This window comes from Eucyclogobius newberryi, unplaced genomic scaffold (assembly GCF_026437365.1).
Source record: "Eucyclogobius newberryi isolate DKJ021-1_F unplaced genomic scaffold, fEucNew1.0.hap1 SCAF_19, whole genome shotgun sequence".
NCBI classification, from domain to species: Eukaryota; Metazoa; Chordata; class Actinopteri; order Gobiiformes; family Gobiidae; genus Eucyclogobius; species Eucyclogobius newberryi.
Genome location: NW_027315823.1, coordinates 33,552,229 through 33,572,817, shown reverse-complemented (window position 1 = coordinate 33,572,817; position 20,589 = coordinate 33,552,229). Strand labels below are relative to the sequence as shown.

The 20,589-nt window shown below is 40.2% G+C and overlaps 1 protein-coding gene across 2 annotated transcripts in view; it reads left to right on the top strand.

The window, feature by feature from the left end:
- Nucleotides 1-20,589, top strand: part of fgd5b (FYVE, RhoGEF and PH domain containing 5b) — a 32,642-nt gene that overhangs the window by 7,687 nt on the left and 4,366 nt on the right. For both annotated transcript variants that reach the window (XM_072452719.1, XM_072452718.1), the window contains exons 3-18: nucleotides 3,410-3,527; nucleotides 3,694-3,752; nucleotides 3,845-3,875; nucleotides 6,328-6,479; nucleotides 7,306-7,462; nucleotides 10,521-10,599; nucleotides 10,682-10,732; nucleotides 11,566-11,624; nucleotides 12,096-12,167; nucleotides 12,236-12,304; nucleotides 13,197-13,280; nucleotides 13,685-13,764; nucleotides 13,862-13,952; nucleotides 14,336-14,473; nucleotides 15,101-15,203; nucleotides 15,807-15,940. In XM_072452719.1, the coding sequence (XP_072308820.1) occupies nucleotides 3,410-3,527; nucleotides 3,694-3,752; nucleotides 3,845-3,875; nucleotides 6,328-6,479; nucleotides 7,306-7,462; nucleotides 10,521-10,599; nucleotides 10,682-10,732; nucleotides 11,566-11,624; nucleotides 12,096-12,167; nucleotides 12,236-12,304; nucleotides 13,197-13,280; nucleotides 13,685-13,764; nucleotides 13,862-13,952; nucleotides 14,336-14,473; nucleotides 15,101-15,203; nucleotides 15,807-15,940 (1,477 nt within the window). The remainder of the gene's footprint in view (nucleotides 1-3,409; nucleotides 3,528-3,693; nucleotides 3,753-3,844; nucleotides 3,876-6,327; nucleotides 6,480-7,305; nucleotides 7,463-10,520; nucleotides 10,600-10,681; nucleotides 10,733-11,565; nucleotides 11,625-12,095; nucleotides 12,168-12,235; nucleotides 12,305-13,196; nucleotides 13,281-13,684; nucleotides 13,765-13,861; nucleotides 13,953-14,335; nucleotides 14,474-15,100; nucleotides 15,204-15,806; nucleotides 15,941-20,589) is intronic.

Genomic DNA, 20,589 nt, shown 5'->3' with positions numbered 1-20,589 from the left:
GGTTTGTATGCTATCTTTTTGCCCTTTTGATAATCAATTAGTATTTTTGTCTTACTTATGGGTTACATTAAAAGTGGACTGTTTGAGCCCATAAATCATCCCTGCTGTAGAGGTAGATGTGAAGTGTAATGCAGTGTGCGGTGAATGCAAACATTGTATCTCCCTGTGGTTTGTGTCGCTAGAGAAGAACGATGAATCCAGAACACTCTCACTATTAATCACCAGAGAGAAGTCTGAGCCTGGACCCACCACCACCACCACAATGAGAGTGAGAAAGAGAGTGGGGAGGTGGAGAGGGGAGAGGGGGAGAGAGGGGAGAAAGAGTGAGGAGGAGAGGGAAAGGAGAGATGGATAGGTAGAGAGGAGAGGGGGAGAAAGAGAGAGAGGGAGAAAGAGAGAGATGCATGGTTTAGATATTGTCTGAATGTGGTTATCAGTTTCTTCTATAATCGCCCATGACCCTGTTTGCCTTTCTAATTGTCAATAATATCCCTTTAATCAGGGTCTGTTTCCACACCAGATCTAAACCTGATCTAAACTAAAGCTGAACCAGGTCTAAAATATAGAATAACACACTTACAGTTCTAAAAAGGACTAACCTTTACAAAAACATAAATATGTCTCATATAAACAATATGAACCTATATAATCTAAACTTTTTGGGCAATTTCCCACGTATATAACGACATTTAAAGGAACATATTCTGTTCAATCAATCAATCAATTTATTGTTGATATTACACAAAACTATAACTAACAGTTGTCGCTCGCAGAGACACATTTTTTGATTCATTCTCTTAATAATAATATAATAATAATGATTTGTCGTAGCCTAAAGGGACCGTGTTATTGCTGCAAAAAAGTCTCACCAATAAATGTGAAGCTAAATGAATTCACTAAATCTCTGGTCTGTCCTTCATTTACATATCGTCTTTGACATCAAACTAAACCAGCGCTTAACCAGAACTAAACAAGGACTAGGACTCAGTTTAGTCCCAGTTTGCAAGTGAGACTAAATGCATCTATTTAGCCTTCATGGTGGATTCGATTCCCGATCCCGCGGGGCCTTTTGGTGTGCATGTTCTCCCCGTGCCTGCATACGAGCCTCTCCTGGTTAAATAAAGGCCAATGAATGAAAATCAGACTGGAACTTAATTTGGATTAAACCTAGCACTAAACCAAGACTATAACATGACTAAACAAAGATTAAAACAGGACTAAAGCAAGACTGAAACAGGACTAAACCAAGACTATAACAGGACTAAATAAAGATTAAAACAGGACTAAAGCAAGACTAAAACAGGACTAAACCAAGACTATAACAGGACTAAATAAAGATTAAAACAGGACTAAAGCAAGACTAAAACAGGACTAAACCAAGACTATAACAGGACTAAATAAAGATTAAAACAGGACTAAAGCAAGACTAAAACAGGACTAAACCAAGACTATAACAGGACTAAACAAAGATTAAAACAGGACTAAAGCAAGACTAAAACAGGACTAAACCAAGACTATAACAGGACTAAACAAAGATTAAAACAGGACTAAAGCAAGACTAAAACAGGACTAAACCAAGACTATAACAGGACTAAACAAAGATTAAAACAGGACTAAAGCAAGACTAAAACAGGACTAAACCAAGACTATAACAGGACTAAACCAAGACTAAAACAGGACTAAACCATGATTAAAACAAGAAACCAAGACTAAGACAGGACTAAACCAAGACTGAACCAGGGAAAGACAGGGACCAAACCAGTTCAAATGTGAACGAAGGAGTTCGTTCACATTTGCACTTTCAACACATCAAAGTTAGGACTAAATCAGGATTAAACCTGGTCTAGAATTGAGCCCTCTAGAATGGGGTCAATTTAGGATCAAATAATAAAGTGTGAACTAAGAACTGGACCAAACCAAGTTTACATCAGGACTAAACTGAACCAAGACCAAACCAGAACCAAACCAGGAACTGCATATGAAAATCTTAGTAGACTTGGTTTGGTCTGGTTCTAACCCTGGTTTAATCGTGGTCTAGTCCAGGTTCAGTGGATGTAGTGTGAACGGACCCTAAATCAGGACAAATTCTGAACCAAACCAAGATCAAACCAGAACCAAAACCCTGGCTTTACACGTGTCGTTCTGGCAGCTTTCTACAGAACAAACATTTCCCCAAACGTGAAGCTAAATTAAGTCTCTAAATGTCTTCCTTTTGCCCTTGGTTTTCCGCCTCCAAAGAGCGTGTTGGCGGCCGTGATATAACACTGTAATACTATAGAACATATAAAACGCTGTAATAATATAGAAATCTGCGCGCGTGTTTGTCTCGAGGCGTCTCGTTTTGCATACATGAGAGAGTGCGCGCTAAATGACCCGCGGAGCACTGACTTGGGCCCATATGTTCTTCTTATATGGGGCCCATTCCCGTCTCAGTGGGACTTTGCAAAACATGCCGTTGAAGCCCTAAACTTTTTTTTAATTATTCCCTCGCTTCCCACAGCGATGCAGCGATTAGCGTTTTCATTTGGTGCAGGAGGAGACCATTATGAGGTCTTTGAGTATTGGATGATGCTGCACGGACCCCTTTATCGGATTCTGGTGGGGTCGTGTGTGTCTGAGAGGTCGAGCCAGGGGGTTTTTCAAAGTAAAAGTCTTAATGAAAGCAAGTGCAGCCTGGAGCAGAACTGAAATGTTGGTGTCGCTTTCACACCAAACTTTACAATCTTGGACTTAACAAGTTCTTAATAAAATGAACAGAAGGATTTGTTCATTTGTCATTTGATTCATTAAAGTTTTAACTCTAAAAAATGAGGCAATTTTTGAATTTTCAGTCAAAAATATAAACCTGTTCTACACAGTTTTCAGATTATATTATTATTATTATTATATGTCCCAAATATGTGCACTTTTTTTACACCGCAAGAGTTACTTCATCTAATTTTGATTAATATTTGACACATTACACAACATAAAAGGCAACACTTTTGACATTAATAAACACCACTTTGACTTAGAGATTTACAGACTTTTTTTTACATTAAGTGAAATCAACAAACAACGTGTGGCTGATATTGATAGAATTTAAATGTGTGGTGTTGTAAAATATGAGATTTTTAATACGAGAGCTACAGTATAATGAAAAGAGAGAAAGACAGAGGGCAAATAAGAAATAACTAAAACAATTTGACCACCTAAATAATTGATTTTTTTGTCAAAGTTAAGATGGTTTGGACATGAACAGTGGAGGAATAATGAAAATAGAAGCGCGTGGAGATCATTGTGAAAAACGTTGACTCGGTTTGACCCAGATGGCGCTGAAATGATACAGCATAAGGACGTCTCGCTTCGTGCCTTTTGTGTCCTCATGTTTTGCTGTGTGTTTGTGTGTTTGTGTGTTTGTGTGTGTCAGTGCCTACACAGAGGCGTACAACGTGTGCTCTGTGGCTGCGTCTCCTGCGACCGACGAAGAGCAGGGACGCACTTCAGAGGAGGAAGGCTGCGACGCCGACAGCGCCCATGAGAGACAGGTGCGCTTCACAACAGATATGTACAATAACATGTAAAAACTTGGAGAGGAAAGTGGAAAAAAGCGAGAGTACATAAAATTAACGTTTGCATTATGAAAATAATAATAAATAACACGTACAGATCGGGGTGATTGTCAAAGTGTTGTTGTCTGTATGTTGTTTGCAGCCTGACGGTCACTCCAGAGCCTTTTATGTGGCCAAAGAGCTGCTGGACACAGAGAGACAGTGAGAAACATTATTTGACTGTTCAATTAGAATAATATGAGAGACTTTATTCTGGGTGTGACTAATTATTATTTCCTTTAATATTCCCGCAGACACGTCAAAGTCCTCAAGCTTCTTAACGATGTAAGTCTTCAAAATGGCCTTTCAATGTAACTTCATTATCAAAACTATCATTAAACTTCGAATAATAGTAGGTAATAGTAGCCTGTGTGAATTTGTATTTATTATCATTTTGCCACACTTTTCATTTAGGATAAAACTACCCTGGTGTTTCGTAAGTCGTTTTACTTTGATCAAGAGTGTTTTCATCTCAGACTAATGTACATACGGCAAAAAAAATGCTAATGATAACTTTGGGAGGCAATTTGTTGTATTTTCTATATATCTCTGTGCATTAGTAACTGAGAAATAACCATTGTATTAGAAATAACGTCACACTTTCTTTTTTAGTTTCTATTCTTGAGGTTACCAATTGCCTTGTTGTGTTTAGTAATTTGTATCTTCGCACTTAGACTAAAACAGTGATAAATTGTGTTTGAAACAAGACTAAATCCAGACTAAACAAAGACTACACCAGTTCTAAACCAGGACTATGCAGTTTAAGTGTCTAAAGCAGGTCCAGGACTAAACTAAGGCTGCGTTCAAACACCATTTTAAAATTAGTGCTAAACAAGGACTAAACCCAGAACTAAACCTGGATAAGGCCAGGGTTGAACCATAATAACCATAATAATAACAACCATAATAAACTTGACATTGATTTTGAGTTAATCCTGTTTGTCCTGGCTCGAGGGCTCAGAAAAATCCTGTTTTCACCTTGCCCCACCCACATCCAGTACTCAGCTGTGACTAGAGGTGGCCAAAATATCTTCATTTAGATGATATTGTGAATGTTGTTTCGAAGATATGCAAAGTTTGACTGTTGAGTGCAAGGCAAGGCAAGTTTATTTATAGAGCACTTTTCACACAACAGGAAAAATGCATTAAAATCACAAAGAAATAACAGACCACATACATAGCATTCCAGACACTTTCCCATATTTATTTGACATTGCCAGCATGACGGGTGTCTCCGGGATGGACACATCACTTTTAGATTGATTCTTTCCCATATCAGAGCGCTATCTGCAAACTGCATACGTCTGTGCGTATGTATCTTTTACGACAACTCTCTTATCGACGCCTCCACCTTATGTGTGGAGCTTTGTATCTTTAACGACGGACCCAGTCCCCTCCCTAGATTTAGCTTTCGAATTGTCCCAGACAAAACTCGACCAAAGCTTTCAGTATTAAAACTGGCTATTGGTCAGTGGGTAGGTGTGCCAGGCTCTTCCTGGTGTTCTAACCCACTCCCCAGGCACCTGCTCTGCTGCTGCGCTTGGACACCGGCACAATGGGCTATTGTGTCCAGCAGAAGTATTTACATGGTAAATTTTAATCGTGTTTAAATAGTAATACATTTAAAGGTGCTATTTTTAGGATAAAATTTAAAGGTGCAGGGTACTACCTCAAAATAGTCCCAGACAAGTATTTTAGTGTTTAAAATGTCAAAAATAGGTCACAGAATAGTCTGTCTGCCAGTTATGAATTAATTAAATCACAAAACAGCTTAAGAAATAAAAGAGAAGAGTGCAAGGAAAAATCCTTTCAGTCATATGCACAGCTAAACAAAACTGATTTTAGCTTAGATTTGAACATTGTCAGAGTAGAAGCCTGTCTCACATCTTTAGGAAGACTGTTCCAGATTTTAGCTGCATAAAACTGAAACGCAGATTCCCCATGTTTTGTCCTGACTCTGGGCACCAGCAGGAGGCCGGTCCATGTTTAGTCCTGACTCTGGGCACCAGCAGGAGGCCGGTCCCTGAGGTCCTCAGAGTCTGAGATGGTTCTTATGGCACTAACATGTCAGAGATGTACTTTGGTGCTAGGCCATGGAGAGACTTGTACACAAGCAGAGCTGCTTTAAAGTCTCTTCTCTGAGCCACAGGAGCCAGTGCAGAGACCTGAGAACAGGACTAATGTGATCATACTTCCTGGTTCTAGTCAGGACCCGAGCAGCAGCGTTCTGGATGTGAGTGTAATGTGTCATTTAAAATGGCACAAAACAGCTGATTAAAAATAAAAATTTAAACTGTAAAATAAAGGTATTAAGTGATATTTCCCCACTTTTGAGGGTTATTTTACACCCATTTCACGTTTGTCTAATGATTAAACCTCAACTTATATGTTTAAAGACATTTTTTTAACACAATTTCTTATTATATTGTCTTAATATCGTTATTGAAATACATAAGACTCTGAGTGACAAATGTTGAGTTCTGAAATGTCATGTACCCGCTTTTCTCAAATAAAAACAATAAATACATTTGCTATTTGTTACAGTAAAACGTGACCATAAAGAGTATTGAACAGGAAGTCAATGGTTCTGTTTCTAATATTAAGCCGTTTTGCATCAAAATTTGGATTTTTCAATGAACAAAAATGACGTAAATCGACGAGCTACTTACAGTATCTTATGGCTCAATAATAAGTACAGCACGCTCCTTTAAGGTGATTGACTGTCCCTTTGCGTCAGGATTTCCGTGAGGCGGCGCTGGCGGTGATGGACGGGGAAGGAAAGCCCGTCGTGGAGGAGGAGAGACTCAAGGAGATTCTGATCGAGTTACCGGACATTTACAGCCTTCACCGCAGGATTCTGTCTGAGCTGGAGGGACGCGTCAGACTGTGGTGAGACAGACACTGTCAATGATGAGAATATCACAACTGCTGCTGAATGTATGTGAAAAATACTTCACTAAAGGCTTTACCAACATTGCTCAATCCAGTGCTGAGGACTGGACTAGAATCATCCCAGAATGAAGGACTAAAACAGAACCAAACTAGGACTAAACCAGAACCAAACCAGGACTAAACCAAAACCAAACCAGGACGAAACAAGTAAACAAGAAAAATAAAATATGTTTTAAGTGTATTTGAAGATTGGGCTGGTGTTTTTAAAAAGACAAAATAAGATTTAATTTTTCTTTTTCTTTTTGCCATATTGCCCAGCCCTACATAAGAAACATCTCAGTTCTTCATATATTCGTTTCATTAAACTTTTCTCCCGGTTTATGGAACAAATAATTCTATGTCTTTTAATGAATTCAAAGTACTTGTTAAAGACTATCCACAGTGCCAGTGCTCTTGTTTTTATACATTTGTTTTATTTTATAAATTATTATTTATTTTACATTTTATCTAGATATTTATGTATTTTGTATTAAAAAGAAAGTGTTTTCCTGTAAAGAACATGCAGTATATAACCATAGTAAATGCTTTTGCTTTTGCTTTTCCTAGATCTTTATTTGATCTATTGTTGACTGAGTGGATCAGTGGATACTGCATTTCCCCTTGAACTAAATAATCTCTAGTTCAAGTTTCCATCTGGAATCTGCACTTTTAAAACTGCAAAATATGACGAATGCCTTTGTGAAACTCATCATTTACATTTGCCTCCAGCATCATCAATATTCTGACCAAATGTAAACTAAATAAGTGATATGTGTTTGTGCAGGAGTGACAATCAGAGAATAGCAGACATTTTCTTGTCGAGGAAGCCTGAGTTCTTGGTGTTCACCACCTTTATCGGACATTACGACCGCAGCGTGGCTCTGCTGGAGGAAAGCTGCAGGACGTCACCGGGGCTCAGCGCCGTCGTGCAGCAGTTTGAGGTGGGACTTCACTTTTACTTGATTGAATATGTCAAGTTATTCTAATAGACTTCTTAATCGACTTCTGTCCTCTGCTTTAATGTTGGGGTTTGTTACCTTATAGTCATGATTATCCTTTAGTCTGATTGAGTCTGGATTTTGTGTTGGGTTCAGACAGTACTTAAAAAGTTATATAAATATGTATTGTACCTGAGGGATATAGGTTTGTATTGACAATTACACACACAATTTACATGGCCTATATAAATCAGATAACAGATAACTTTTAATATCAATATAATATCCCTCACCTCTAGTGGTCGATCTCATTAAACTTCTCTAACTTGTGTATTACATATGCAGAGAAAATGGAATGTAAAATCCCTTCTCAGGCCTGCAGCCGCACATACATAAGTCATATGTAACATGCATGAATTGAATATGTTACCGATGCCAGGATGTAGATGACTTTCTTATGGTAAAGCTTGCAAGAATGTACAATGTGTGAAGGAGGAAACGCCCTTGATTTGTTCTTTAGATTTGTCTTTTGCCATAAAACACAAAAATGTAAAATTAATCATTTCATTCCTTTTTATTATTAGTTAATATAGTTGTCAAAGGTTTTCTGACACTATAGTCGATCACAAAAGTGCATAAAAATCATCCTCTCTTCTTTATAGATGATTTCCGACATATTTTTTCCCCTTATATTTTAATCAACTCTTTTTGTTGCATTTATTTCTATAAACGACACTCAATATTCACATTTTGCACGTCTTCCAAGCAGCATTCATAGCTATATTGTATAGCCCACCTCTAGTTTTTCTGTTTAAACTTTTTTGTCGATTTGTGTGTAAATGTTATAGCATTTACCCCTGAACTAGACAGTCCCTGGTTCAAGTCTTCACCTGTTAATCATGAACTGGTGGACGTCATGTTCTTTTCAAGCTTTACTTGAAGCACTTTAGAGACCAATAAACAATATCATTATGACTTGATCCCAAAACACTAGTATAATAAAGTTGTTTTTGAAGTTATAATTAGCCTGAATTAAATAAGACGTTTCAACGTTTGAAATACTGTGATAATTCTATACCTGTTTGAGATTGTTTTCTATTGTCTTGAATTTATTTGATGACACACATATAACTATGCGATAACTACACATGAATTATCAGTAATAACACATGTACTTAATTTGTAATGAACAAATGTGAATGAATGATTGGATCAGAATTAATGTTAAATAAGTAGTTATACAAGGTCTAAATTATTCTTAATAAACTATTTGTTCTCAAGTATTTGTTCATAATAATAGTGTAGTTATTATAAACTGTATTATAAAGTATTCTATTATGTGGTGTGTTTTTTGGGACACAAACATATTCAAGCTGGAATACTTGACTTTTATTTCTTTTGTAAAGGTGTTAGTGTTTTTTCCCTCTTGTAGAAGCAGGACTTTGTGTCAAATATGAAATCGCTGCGTGCTGTCTGCATTTAATAATTACACATTTTGCGACTTGTCAAAGTGGAAGTAAGATCCGAAAGCAGCGCTCTGATTCACCGTCTGAATAAAGCCGTTTTAAAGCTGTGCACGTGACTGAAGTCAGTGCATGTGAATATTAATGCGGTGTGAAATTCAAGTTCTTTAAAGAAACATGAAGATCATTCATATACATTCTTTAAATGTATATGAATAATTTTCTGAATTGTATTTTAAAGGGTATTGGTACTGGGTATTGCCGCCTCACAATACAATACACGGAACTTGTGTTCTGATACGTGAATATCCTTTAAAACTAGTGTTAAAATGATGCATTGATTATGTAGAAAAACAAAATGCATTGGAATTTCATGTTCACTCTGTTCTTAATATCAGAATATTCACTATTTGCGCTCCTCAGCAGGTTCAGACTTGATGCAGCAGTCACAAGTTGTTTAACTCACAATTGTTTAACTCACACAACATTGATATTTTGAGTACTGCCCTTTTATGTTTAGTAGTAATATTTGAGCTGCAGTAATTTGGTTGACAAATTTGTCAAGCATTGTTCTTCAAATTCACTATAATAACCGTATTATCATCACACCATCAGATATTATCTCCATGTTTTGCCACTATGATGAAAAACCTTGACAGAACTGATGTTTAACTTTGTGCCAGCTTTTGTTTTGTACGGAAAGGTCCTGATTCTACAAAGATATCAGCCATAAACCTGATCAAAACATAGCTGTCCTAGCTGTCTTAGCTGTCCTGCAACTACATTTTAATGTTGTAATGTTACATAAACCCAATCTGTTGTCCATTTGCTCTGGCTTTTACAAAACAAAATGACCAGCTGTAAAGAGCATTGTCCAGCTGTCTCCACACGTACATTTTCATTGTGTTTTTCTCTTGTGGTTTTACTAAATGGACAAATTTCACACATGTCCGCGGTTCATTTCAGCCCGCTGTAATAACGCAGGCGGACAGTGGGACGCGCAGTGACACTTTGGCTCCATTAAGGTCGTTATGGACGGAGCAGATTGTATTTCTTGTTGGTTTTTATGGAGCTCGGAGGAGAAAGAGCGCTCTGTAATGTGGGACAAGCACGTCTTACTAATGCAAGAACCTTTGTCCTGAGTTCAGTTTTAAGTGCAGACTTGACATAGAAACTTGATTATAGTGGCTGTTTCCAAAATGTGGGTGATACAGTTTGAATCTAGATGTACCATCTCATTAAATATTTAAGTAGAAGTGGTACATACGTTGCAGTTGTTGTGGAAATGGGCAAAATTAGAATATCGAGTTTATCGTCTTTATTTAAAACGATTAAAAAATACATAAGAAAAGAAACAGAAATCAGTGGAATCTCACAAACACATGTATAACGGGATATATCTCCCCTTTGTGGTTAATTTAATGTTTTTTCACATTTTGTGCAATATTTAAACCTCAGTGAAGACATTTACAAGCACGTCTTTGCACATTTATGACGAGATATTCAGTTTTGTCAACATCGCCCTGACAGATAAATGATGAGGAAATAATTCGAACAGTTAAGGTTGTCATAGTAACAACAATATTTCATCTGATCAGATTTCTGAAAAGTCGTCTCTGAAACACCGGCTGCTGCAGGTGATTGTTCGCGTGGCTCAGTACAGAATGCTCCTCACCGGTGAGTCGGACACAAACGTACATTTACTCTCTTCAAACAGCTTGTCTTGCACCGTTTAACCGCACTGTGCTTTTGCTTTCAGATTACCTCAACAACCTGTCCCCCGACTCGCAGGAATATGGAGACACGCAGGGTACGTAGCTGCTGTCCTAAGCCAGTTGTGTTGTGTTGACCATATTAGGCACTTCTCCATCTGTGACGTGGCTCCAGGAATCATGGCTAACTAGCATCTCAGAGAAAGACTTCCAGTTGTTTATTATTATCCTGTGTAATTCCCTCTGCAGCCAGTAGATGGCATCAAAACTCAGTTAGTACTGTGGGAAACAGCAGAGCAACGATGTTTAGTTTTTATAAACTTTTTTTTTTTGTTCTAAAACATGAGATGCCAAACTAAATAAACTCAGGAGCATGTTTGAAGACTGATACAATTTGAACATGTATTGTGGTATATTTCTGTAGCAATATATCTCACTTATCCACAAAATCTGATCAGTATTGACAGTGAAAAATGCTTATTTATTTAATTTTGCTTTAATGTTACGAGACAAAACATTAAGAATATAACTGTTGGCCTGGGTCCAAAGTTTGAGTTTTTCTGTCCTCTCCGTAACGCTCCTCTACAGCCTCCAGTCGTTCCTCACTGCTGGACACAGTCACTAAACAAAATCCCTGCAGACTCATAGAATCCACTGTTTGTTGTTTTGCATTTGTGCTGAATTTATTTGCACTCATTTGACACAAAGCAGCGATCATGGAACAGGCGATTTAGCTCTGCCCCGGTTCTCACAGCAGTCATTTCTGCTCTTGCGTGCACACTAATGTTTAATGCATTAGGGGACACCTGCACTATCTCTGTCTTATGTCTGATAAGGGAGCCATACAGAGCCCATGAGTGTGTTTCCTGTGTTCTGACTTTAATTAGTTACAACACAAGCTTCTAACTCACGCCATTTCTTGTTCATTCAGCTGCTGTGACCACAGTGTCCGACATCGCAGACCAGGCCAATGACAGCTTGAACAATGGGGTAAGTTTTAGTTATGATGCATTAGATTTGTACATGTTCAATGTAACTTCTTAATGCAAGGCAAAAGCACCATTTCCTCCCACGAGATATGATTGTGGCCTGAATCAACTGTTTTGATAATAAACTTTATATGTGGAGTGTTATTTGTATTCTTTAATGTTCCTTGTCCATTTTTGTACAAACTAGATTTCTCACCACTACAGTCTTCCAGCCTCTGCCCAGTTTAGCAGCTCATTTTTGATTGAGTTTAAGTTTAAAGCACCTTTATATTCAAAGAGCTATAACTATAATCCTGAGCTGGGTCAATGTTCACCAGCGGCCGCTCTTTCAGATCTGCAGAAAAAGATCTGCCCTGAGCCACTGCGGCTCCAAACTTGGCCACTGGTGGTTCAGGTTCACATGTGTGAAAATCAGGAATACTTCTCCCAAATGTTTCTAGATTATTGGCTGATTTCATTTGTTGGGTCTCAGGAAAACTTGTTGCGTCTGGTGAATATCGACTACAGCGTCAGAGGTCAGAGGGATCTACTGCAGCCGGGACGGGTACGAACCAAAACAACCTTCCTTTCTGTCTCTGTTCTGCACCCAATGAACTCTTCTTCTTTTGGCAGGTGTTCATAAAAGAGGGCACTTTAATGAAAGTCAGCCGGAAAAGCCGACAGCCTCGTCACCTGTTTTTGGTAAAATATTTTTAGATTTTTTTTTCAGTTCATCCAAACCAAAGTTTGGGTCAGTCAGCTTCAAAGCTCTGTCCTAAAAGCCTCAATTTAGATGGAGGGGAAAGTCTTAAGAACATTTACACATCCTATAAATGTGGCTCCCATTGAAGAACCATTCATCCCTTCTCAGATTGAGTCAGACATTTTGGGTTTATTCTGCGCCTCGTCCACTCGGTGGGGTTTTCCTGCAGGATGTTTCTGAACACTCTTCCTGTTCCTCTTTCTCACACAAAGCACATGGAGGTCAGACAAACAGCTTCACAAAAAACTTTATAGACACATATTATTTCAACTCACTTATATACACGTATATGGACATGAAGAACTAGAATTTACAAGAAATATATATATAATGTTATAATTTCAGATGGAGAGTACCAAACTTCTGATGCACAAACGTTGAACCTTATTATTTGTTGTCATATTAATATCAAGATTTCTTTGAAACATGAAAAAAATTATTGATCTTTTATATGTATGCTGACGGACAAGACGTTGAACTTTGTGCTGGTTTTTGTTTTGTGTGGACTGGCGCAGAAAAAATGTGCTTTTCCCTTTGATGTTTAATAGCTCCATGGATAAAACCTCCATTAAAAGTAAGCCAGGTCGCGTGTGTATTCTGTTGTTAAGACACAGTGCCCTCTAGTGGAACAACAATGGAATTGACTAGTGTTATGATTTTTCAAGAAGTAAAAAGTGGCAGGAAAACCCAAGAAACCCAATGAACTTAAATATGTTCTCAAATATCTTTTGCTTTTATGGTCGTATGAAAAGTTTCAGTTTTGTTTACAGTAGTGGAAATGTCACATAAACATTTTATTTTGAACATTGTATTTTATTTCTGCCTTTTCAGATGAATGACGTTCTCCTTTACACGTTTCCCCAACAAGATGGAAAATACAGACTAAAAAATACGATTCCTCTCACTGGACTCAAGGTCGGTCTCAGATTCTGCAAATGTCTTCAACCCTGAAACTTTAGCCTTTCTTCGAGTAATTCCTGTTATAAACCAGAAAATTTCATATATTGATAACACTAAGTCTTATTCTCTGGAACACTTTAGATTAAGCTTCCTTAGTAAACATTTTATAATGCATAGTTATTGGTTTATAAGCACTCATAAGGAATCGAAAATAGTTAAATAAGCATCATATTAATCATCTTACAAACTATCTACATGGTTTATTAGAATAAATGTATTTTGTTAATGGCTTATAAACCTTTATTAGGTATTATACGACATCTACAATTGCTAGTAATTGTCTATCTCTATAAACAAAGACTAATGCTAATTAATATGTACATCAACCTTAATCCAAAGCATTTTATTCTTCTTTTCAGGTGAGTAAACCCATCGTTGATACTGTCCAAAACGCTCTGAGGATCGAGTCAGAGGATCTCTCCATCACTCTGTCGGCCAGGTATGAGCTTAAGTCTGTTACTGCATTTACACTCCAGTATCTCTTGTTGTAACACATTTATCTATATTGTAGTCATGTTTATATTTCATTTTTCCAGTTCATTCATTGAAAGGGAGGAGTGGTTTTTTACTCTGAGCCACACAGTCAGTGAACACACTCGAGTTTCAGCTCCAAACAGTCGCTCTGACGTGAGTAACTGAATGTTCTTCAAAGTAAATGTGTCTTCTTTTATTGCAATGCTGAAGTTACAATTTGCAAATTAGAGGCCACAGTTATTTAGCTCAGTGGTAACAACAGCCCTAAATGCATATAATGCCTAAACCTGGTTCTGAACAATGGTTTTATTGCTCATTTTAATTGTTTACCAGGTTAATTCACAGTATATTTTCAGTATAACACAGGGAAATGGTGGTGCACAGTAAAAAAGTGAAAAAACAAATTTGAAAATATGTGTAATATTTGCCTCTGGGGATCGTACTTGATTTAGCTTGTTTAATGTCCTCTGTAGAGAACAAAATATCCCTGTGTCTCCATGTATATTTTTATGTTAACAGTGTGTTTATTGTTTCAGTCCAGGGAGCCTCTGTGGTCGTCTTTAGGAGAGAAAGCGCCCACGTTTGTCCCACTGTCGGAGGCGACGATGTGCATGAGCTGCACGTCAGACTTCAGCCTGACGTGTCCGCGCCAGCACTGCCACAGCTGCGGGAGGGTAAGGCCCCTAAAATGCCAAATTACACATTTGGGAGTACGATAAACAGTGTTGATACAGAACATTAAATACAAGCAATAATATCAACCTGCTTCATGCCTCTGACACATTAACTCAGGATAATCCAAATCAATCCTTTTCTAAATGTACATTATTAAAAACATGAGCTGTAATAAATAAATAGCAGAATGAAACATGTAGTAGTTATTTAGTATATATTATGAGTCTTTGGAATTACTCATTCAACCCTCCGCAGCTCAAATCTTTACCATAAAGATAACAAATGTGAACAAAAAATAGATAGTTATTGCAATCACTGAGGTTGTGTTATGGTTTCTCTGTGATCAACAAATGGAAATATGGGGTAAACGCTCATAAGTATTTGTACTTCTGCTCACTCCTTTGGAGCTTTGTACATTTCTTATCTGTTTGTAAAATGTATCTGTTTAACTGAACTCAAATAGATAAATAAATAAATCCCACTAGTGCAAAGAAAACATACACAAAATGGATATTGAGCCCCCCAAAATATAGTAGCATGTGATTTATTGACCGATCAGTTGATACAGTATTATTGTGACAGGTCTGCGAGAGTATGATCAATAATGTAATAATATCATGTTTCAGGTTGTGTGCAGAAACTGCTCCAAAAGCAGATTTCCTCTGAAGTACATGAGGTATCGAATGGCCAAAGTGTGCGACCACTGCTCCAGCGAGCTGAGGAGGAGAGGTGAGAGAAGAGACATGAAATCAATACAAAAACATGCTATAGTAAATAAATCATAGAAGAAGAGACACACACGTGTTTCACAGGCTGATGCTGGCGCTGGGCTTAGGTTTTGTACTGGATTTGGTGTAGGAACTGGAAACCCACATGAGGCTCATTCTGCTTTCTGATTGGAGAACTGGCTTCAGAACGAAACACCAAATTACAACATTAACGATGTGGACATCATGTCCAATGTTTTTTAAAATTAGGAGTAAATTAGCATTAAAATAGTTATTGGCAAAGCTATATTTGATTTGAACATGTTTATCATGTATCTGGAGACACAGATAGGTCAAGGCCAAGTTTATGGAAGTTGAAATCATAATCTTACATACAGTTCCTTTGTTTTCTGAGGCTCAGAGGGGAGAGGACTTTATAAAGTGACGCTAAATACAACAATGTTATAACATGGGTTAAAGATAATTTGACTTTAAATGTGCCCTTTAAAACATAAGTGTTTTGCTCAATGACAAAACGTTCTGGTCTGAGCTGTGATCAATAGTCAACTGTTCTCTCTCCAGAGCAGCTGTTGTCTGTCTCGCATTAATGTGAATCTGATCTCAGGTGAAGACTCGGCTCCAGCAGCAGACAATCCTCGTCCGTCTCGCTCCAGCCGTCCTCTGTCTGCAGTGTTCCAGAACATTCATGCACCCAAACATCTGTGGAGACATCGGAGAGGAATGTTGTCCTTCAACCAGGTCAGAGCACATGTTCACTGACGTTCACACACGTTCACTGACGTTCACTGACGTTCACACACGTTCACTGACGTTCACTGACGTTCACACACGTTCACTGACGTTCACTGACGTTCACACACGTTCACTGACGTTCACACACGTTCACTGACGTTCACTGACGTTCACTGACGTTCACACACGTTCACTGACGTTCACACACGTTCACTGACGTTCACTGACGTTCACTGACGTTCACACACGTTCACTGACGTTCACTGACGTTCACACACGTTCACTGACGTTCACTGACGTTCACACACGTTCACTGACGTTCACTGACGTTCACACACGTTCACTGACGTTCACTGACGTTCACACACGTTCACTGACGTTCACTGACGTTCACACATGTTCACTGACGTTCACTGACGTTCACACACGTTCACACATGTTCACTGACGTTCACTGACGTTCACACACGTTCACACACGTTCACTGACGTTCACTGACGTTCACACACGTTCACTGACGTTCACTGACGTTCACTGACGTTCACACATGTTCACACACGTTCACACACGTTCACTGCCGTTCACAGACGTTCACTGACGTTCACTGACGTTCACTGACGTTCACACACGTTCACTGACGTTCACACACGTTCACTGACGTTCACTGACGTTCACACACGTTCACTGACGTTCACTGACGTTCACACACGTTCACTGACGTTCACACACGTTCACTGACGTTCACTGACGTTCACACACGTTCACTGACGTTCACTGACGTTCACACACGTTCACTGACGTTCACTGACGTTCACACATGTTCACTGACGTTCACTGACGTTCACACACGTTCACACATGTTCACTGACGTTCACTGACGTTCACACACGTTCACACACGTTCACTGACGTTCACTGACGTTCACACACGTTCACTGACGTTCACTGACGTTCACTGACGTTCACTGACGTTCACACATGTTCACTGACGTTCACTGACGTTCACACACGTTCACACACGTTCACTGACGTTCACTGACGTTCACACACGTTCACTGACGTTCACTGACGTTCACACACGTTCACTGACGTTCACTGACGTTCACACACGTTCACTGACGTTCACTGACGTTCACACATGTTCACTGACGTTCACTGACGTTCACACACGTTCACACACGTTCACTGATGTTCACTGACGTTCACACACGTTCACTGACGTTCACTGACGTTCACACATGTTCACTGATGTTCACTGACGTTCACTGACGTTCACTGACGTTCACTGACGTTCACACACGTTCACACACGTTCACTGACGTTCACACATGTTCACTGATGTTCACTGACGTTCACTGACGTTCACACACGTTCACTGACGTTCACTGACGTTCACACACGTTCACACACGTTCACTGATGTTCACTGACGTTCACACACGTTCACTGACGTTCACTGACGTTCACACATGTTCACTGATGTTCACTGACGTTCACTGACGTTCACTGACGTTCACTGACGTTCACACACGTTCACACACGTTCACTGACGTTCACACATGTTCACTGATGTTCACTGACGTTCACTGACGTTCACACACGTTCACTGATGTTCACTGACGTTCACACACGTTCACACACGTTCACTGACGTTCACACACGTTCACTGACGTTCACTGACGTTCACTGACGTTCACACACGTTCACACACGTTCACACACGTTCACACACGTTCACTGACGTTCACACACGTTCACACACGTTCACTGACGTTCACACACGTTCACTCACGTTCACTGACATTCACACACGTTCACTGACGTTCACTGATGTTCACACACGTTCACACACGTTCACTGATGTTCACACACGTTCACTGATGTTCACACACGTTCACAAACGTTCACTGCCGTTCACTGAGGTTCAACGACGTTCCCTGACATTCACTGACGTTCACACACTGACGTTCGCACACGTTCACAGACGTTCACACACGTTCACTGACGTTCACACACGTTCACACAATTCACAGACGTTCACACACGTTCACAGACGTTCACAGACGTTCACTGACGTTCACTGACGTTCACTCACGTTCACTCACGTTCACTGACGTTCACACACGTTCACACACGTTCACTGACGTTCACACATGTTCACACATGTTCACTGACGTTCACAGACGTTCACACACGTTCACAGACGTTCACAGACGTTCACACACGTTCACAGACGTTCACAGACGTTCACACACGTTCACACACGTTCACAGACGTTCACTGACGTTCACACACGTTCACAGACGTTCACACACGTTCACTGACGTTCACTGAGGTTCACCGACGTTCCCTGACATTCACAGACGTTCACAGACGTTCACACACGTTCACAGACGTTCACACACGTTCACAGACGTTCACAGACGTTCACTGACGTTCACTGACGTTCACACACGTTCACACACGTTCACACACGTTCACACACGTTCACACAGGTTCACTGACGTTCAAACACGTTCACACACGTTCACACACGTTCACACACGTTCACTGATGTTCACTGACGTTCACACACGTTCACACACGATCACACACGTTCACAGACGTTCACAGACGTTCACTGACGTTCATTGACGTTCACACACGTTCACACACGTTCACACACGTTCACACACGTTCACAGACGTTCACAGACGTTCACACACGTTCACACACGTTCACTGACGTTCACAGACGTTCACTGACGTTCACTGACGTTCACTGACGTTCACACACGTTCACTGACGTTCACTGACGTTCACACACGTTCACTGACGTTCACTGACGTTCACACACGTTCACTGACGTTCACTGACGTTCACACACGTTCACTGACGTTCACTGACGTTCACACACGTTCACTGACGTTCACTGACGTTCACACATGTTCACTGACGTTCACTGACGTTCACACACGTTCACACACGTTCACTGACGTTCACACACGTTCACTGACGTTCACTGACGTTCACACATGTTCACTGACGTTCACTGACGTTCACTGACGTTCACACACGTTCACACACGTTCACTGACGTTCACTGACGTTCACACACGTTCACTGACGTTCACTGACGTTCACTGACGTTCACACACGTTCACTGACGTTCACTGACGTTCACACACGTTCACACACGTTCACTGACGTTCACTGACGTTCACACACGTTCACTGACGTTCACTGACGTTCACACACGTTCACTGACGTTCACTGACGTTCACACACGTTCACTGACGTTCACTGACGTTCACACATGTTCACTGACGTTCACTGACGTTCACACACGTTCACTGACGTTCACACACGTTCACTGACGTTCACTGACGTTCACACACGTTCACTGACGTTCACTGACGTTCACACATGTTCACTGACGTTCACTGACGTTCACACATGTTCACTGACGTTCACTGACGTTCACACACGTTCACTGACGTTCACTGACGTTCACTGACGTTCACACATGTTCACTGATGTTCACTGACGTTCACTGACGTTCACTGACGTTCACTGACGTTCACACACGTTCACACACGTTCACTGACGTTCACACATGTTCACTGATGTTCACTGACGTTCACTGACGTTCACTGAGGTTCACTGACGTTCACACACGTTCACTGATGTTCACTGACGTTCACACACGTTCACACACGTTCACACACGTTCACACACGTTCACACACGTTCACAGACGTTCACAGACGTTCACTGACGTTCAATGACGCTCACAGACGTTCACTCACGTTCACTCACGTTCACTCACGTTCACTCATGTTCAAACACTTTCACTGACGTTCATAGACGTTCACAGACGTTCACAGACGTTCACACACGTTCACACACATTCACAGACGTTCACACACATTCACAGACGTTCACACACGTTCACAGACGTTCACACACGTTCACAGACGTTCACACACGTTCACAGACGTTCACAGACGTTCACACACGTTCACAGACGTTCACAGACGTTCACTCACGTTCACTGACGTTCACTCACGTTCACTGACGTTCACACACGTTCACTGACGTTCACACACGTTCACTGACGTTCACACACGTTCACTGCCGTTCACTGAGGTTCACACACTCACTTTCACACACATTCACAGACGTTCACAGACGTTCACACACGTTCACAGACGTTCACAGACGTTCACTGACGTTCACTGACGTTCACACACGTTCACACACGTGCACACACCTTCACACACGTTCACAGACGTTCACACACGTTCACAGACGTTCACAGACGTTCACAGACGTTCACACACGTTCACTCACGTTCACTCACGTTCAAACACTTTCACTGACATTCACTGACGTTCACTGACGTTCACACATGTTCACTTACGTTCACTGACCTTCACACACGTTCACTGACGTTCACTGACATTCACACACGTTCACCGACGTTCCCTGACATTCACTGACGTTCACACACATTCACAGACTTTCACACACGTTCACAGACGTTCACAGACGTTCACACACGTTCACACACGTTCACACACGTTCACACACGTTCACACACGTTCACAGACGTTCACACACGTTCACAGACGTTCACACACGTTCACAGACGTTCACACACGTTCATACACGTTCACAGAC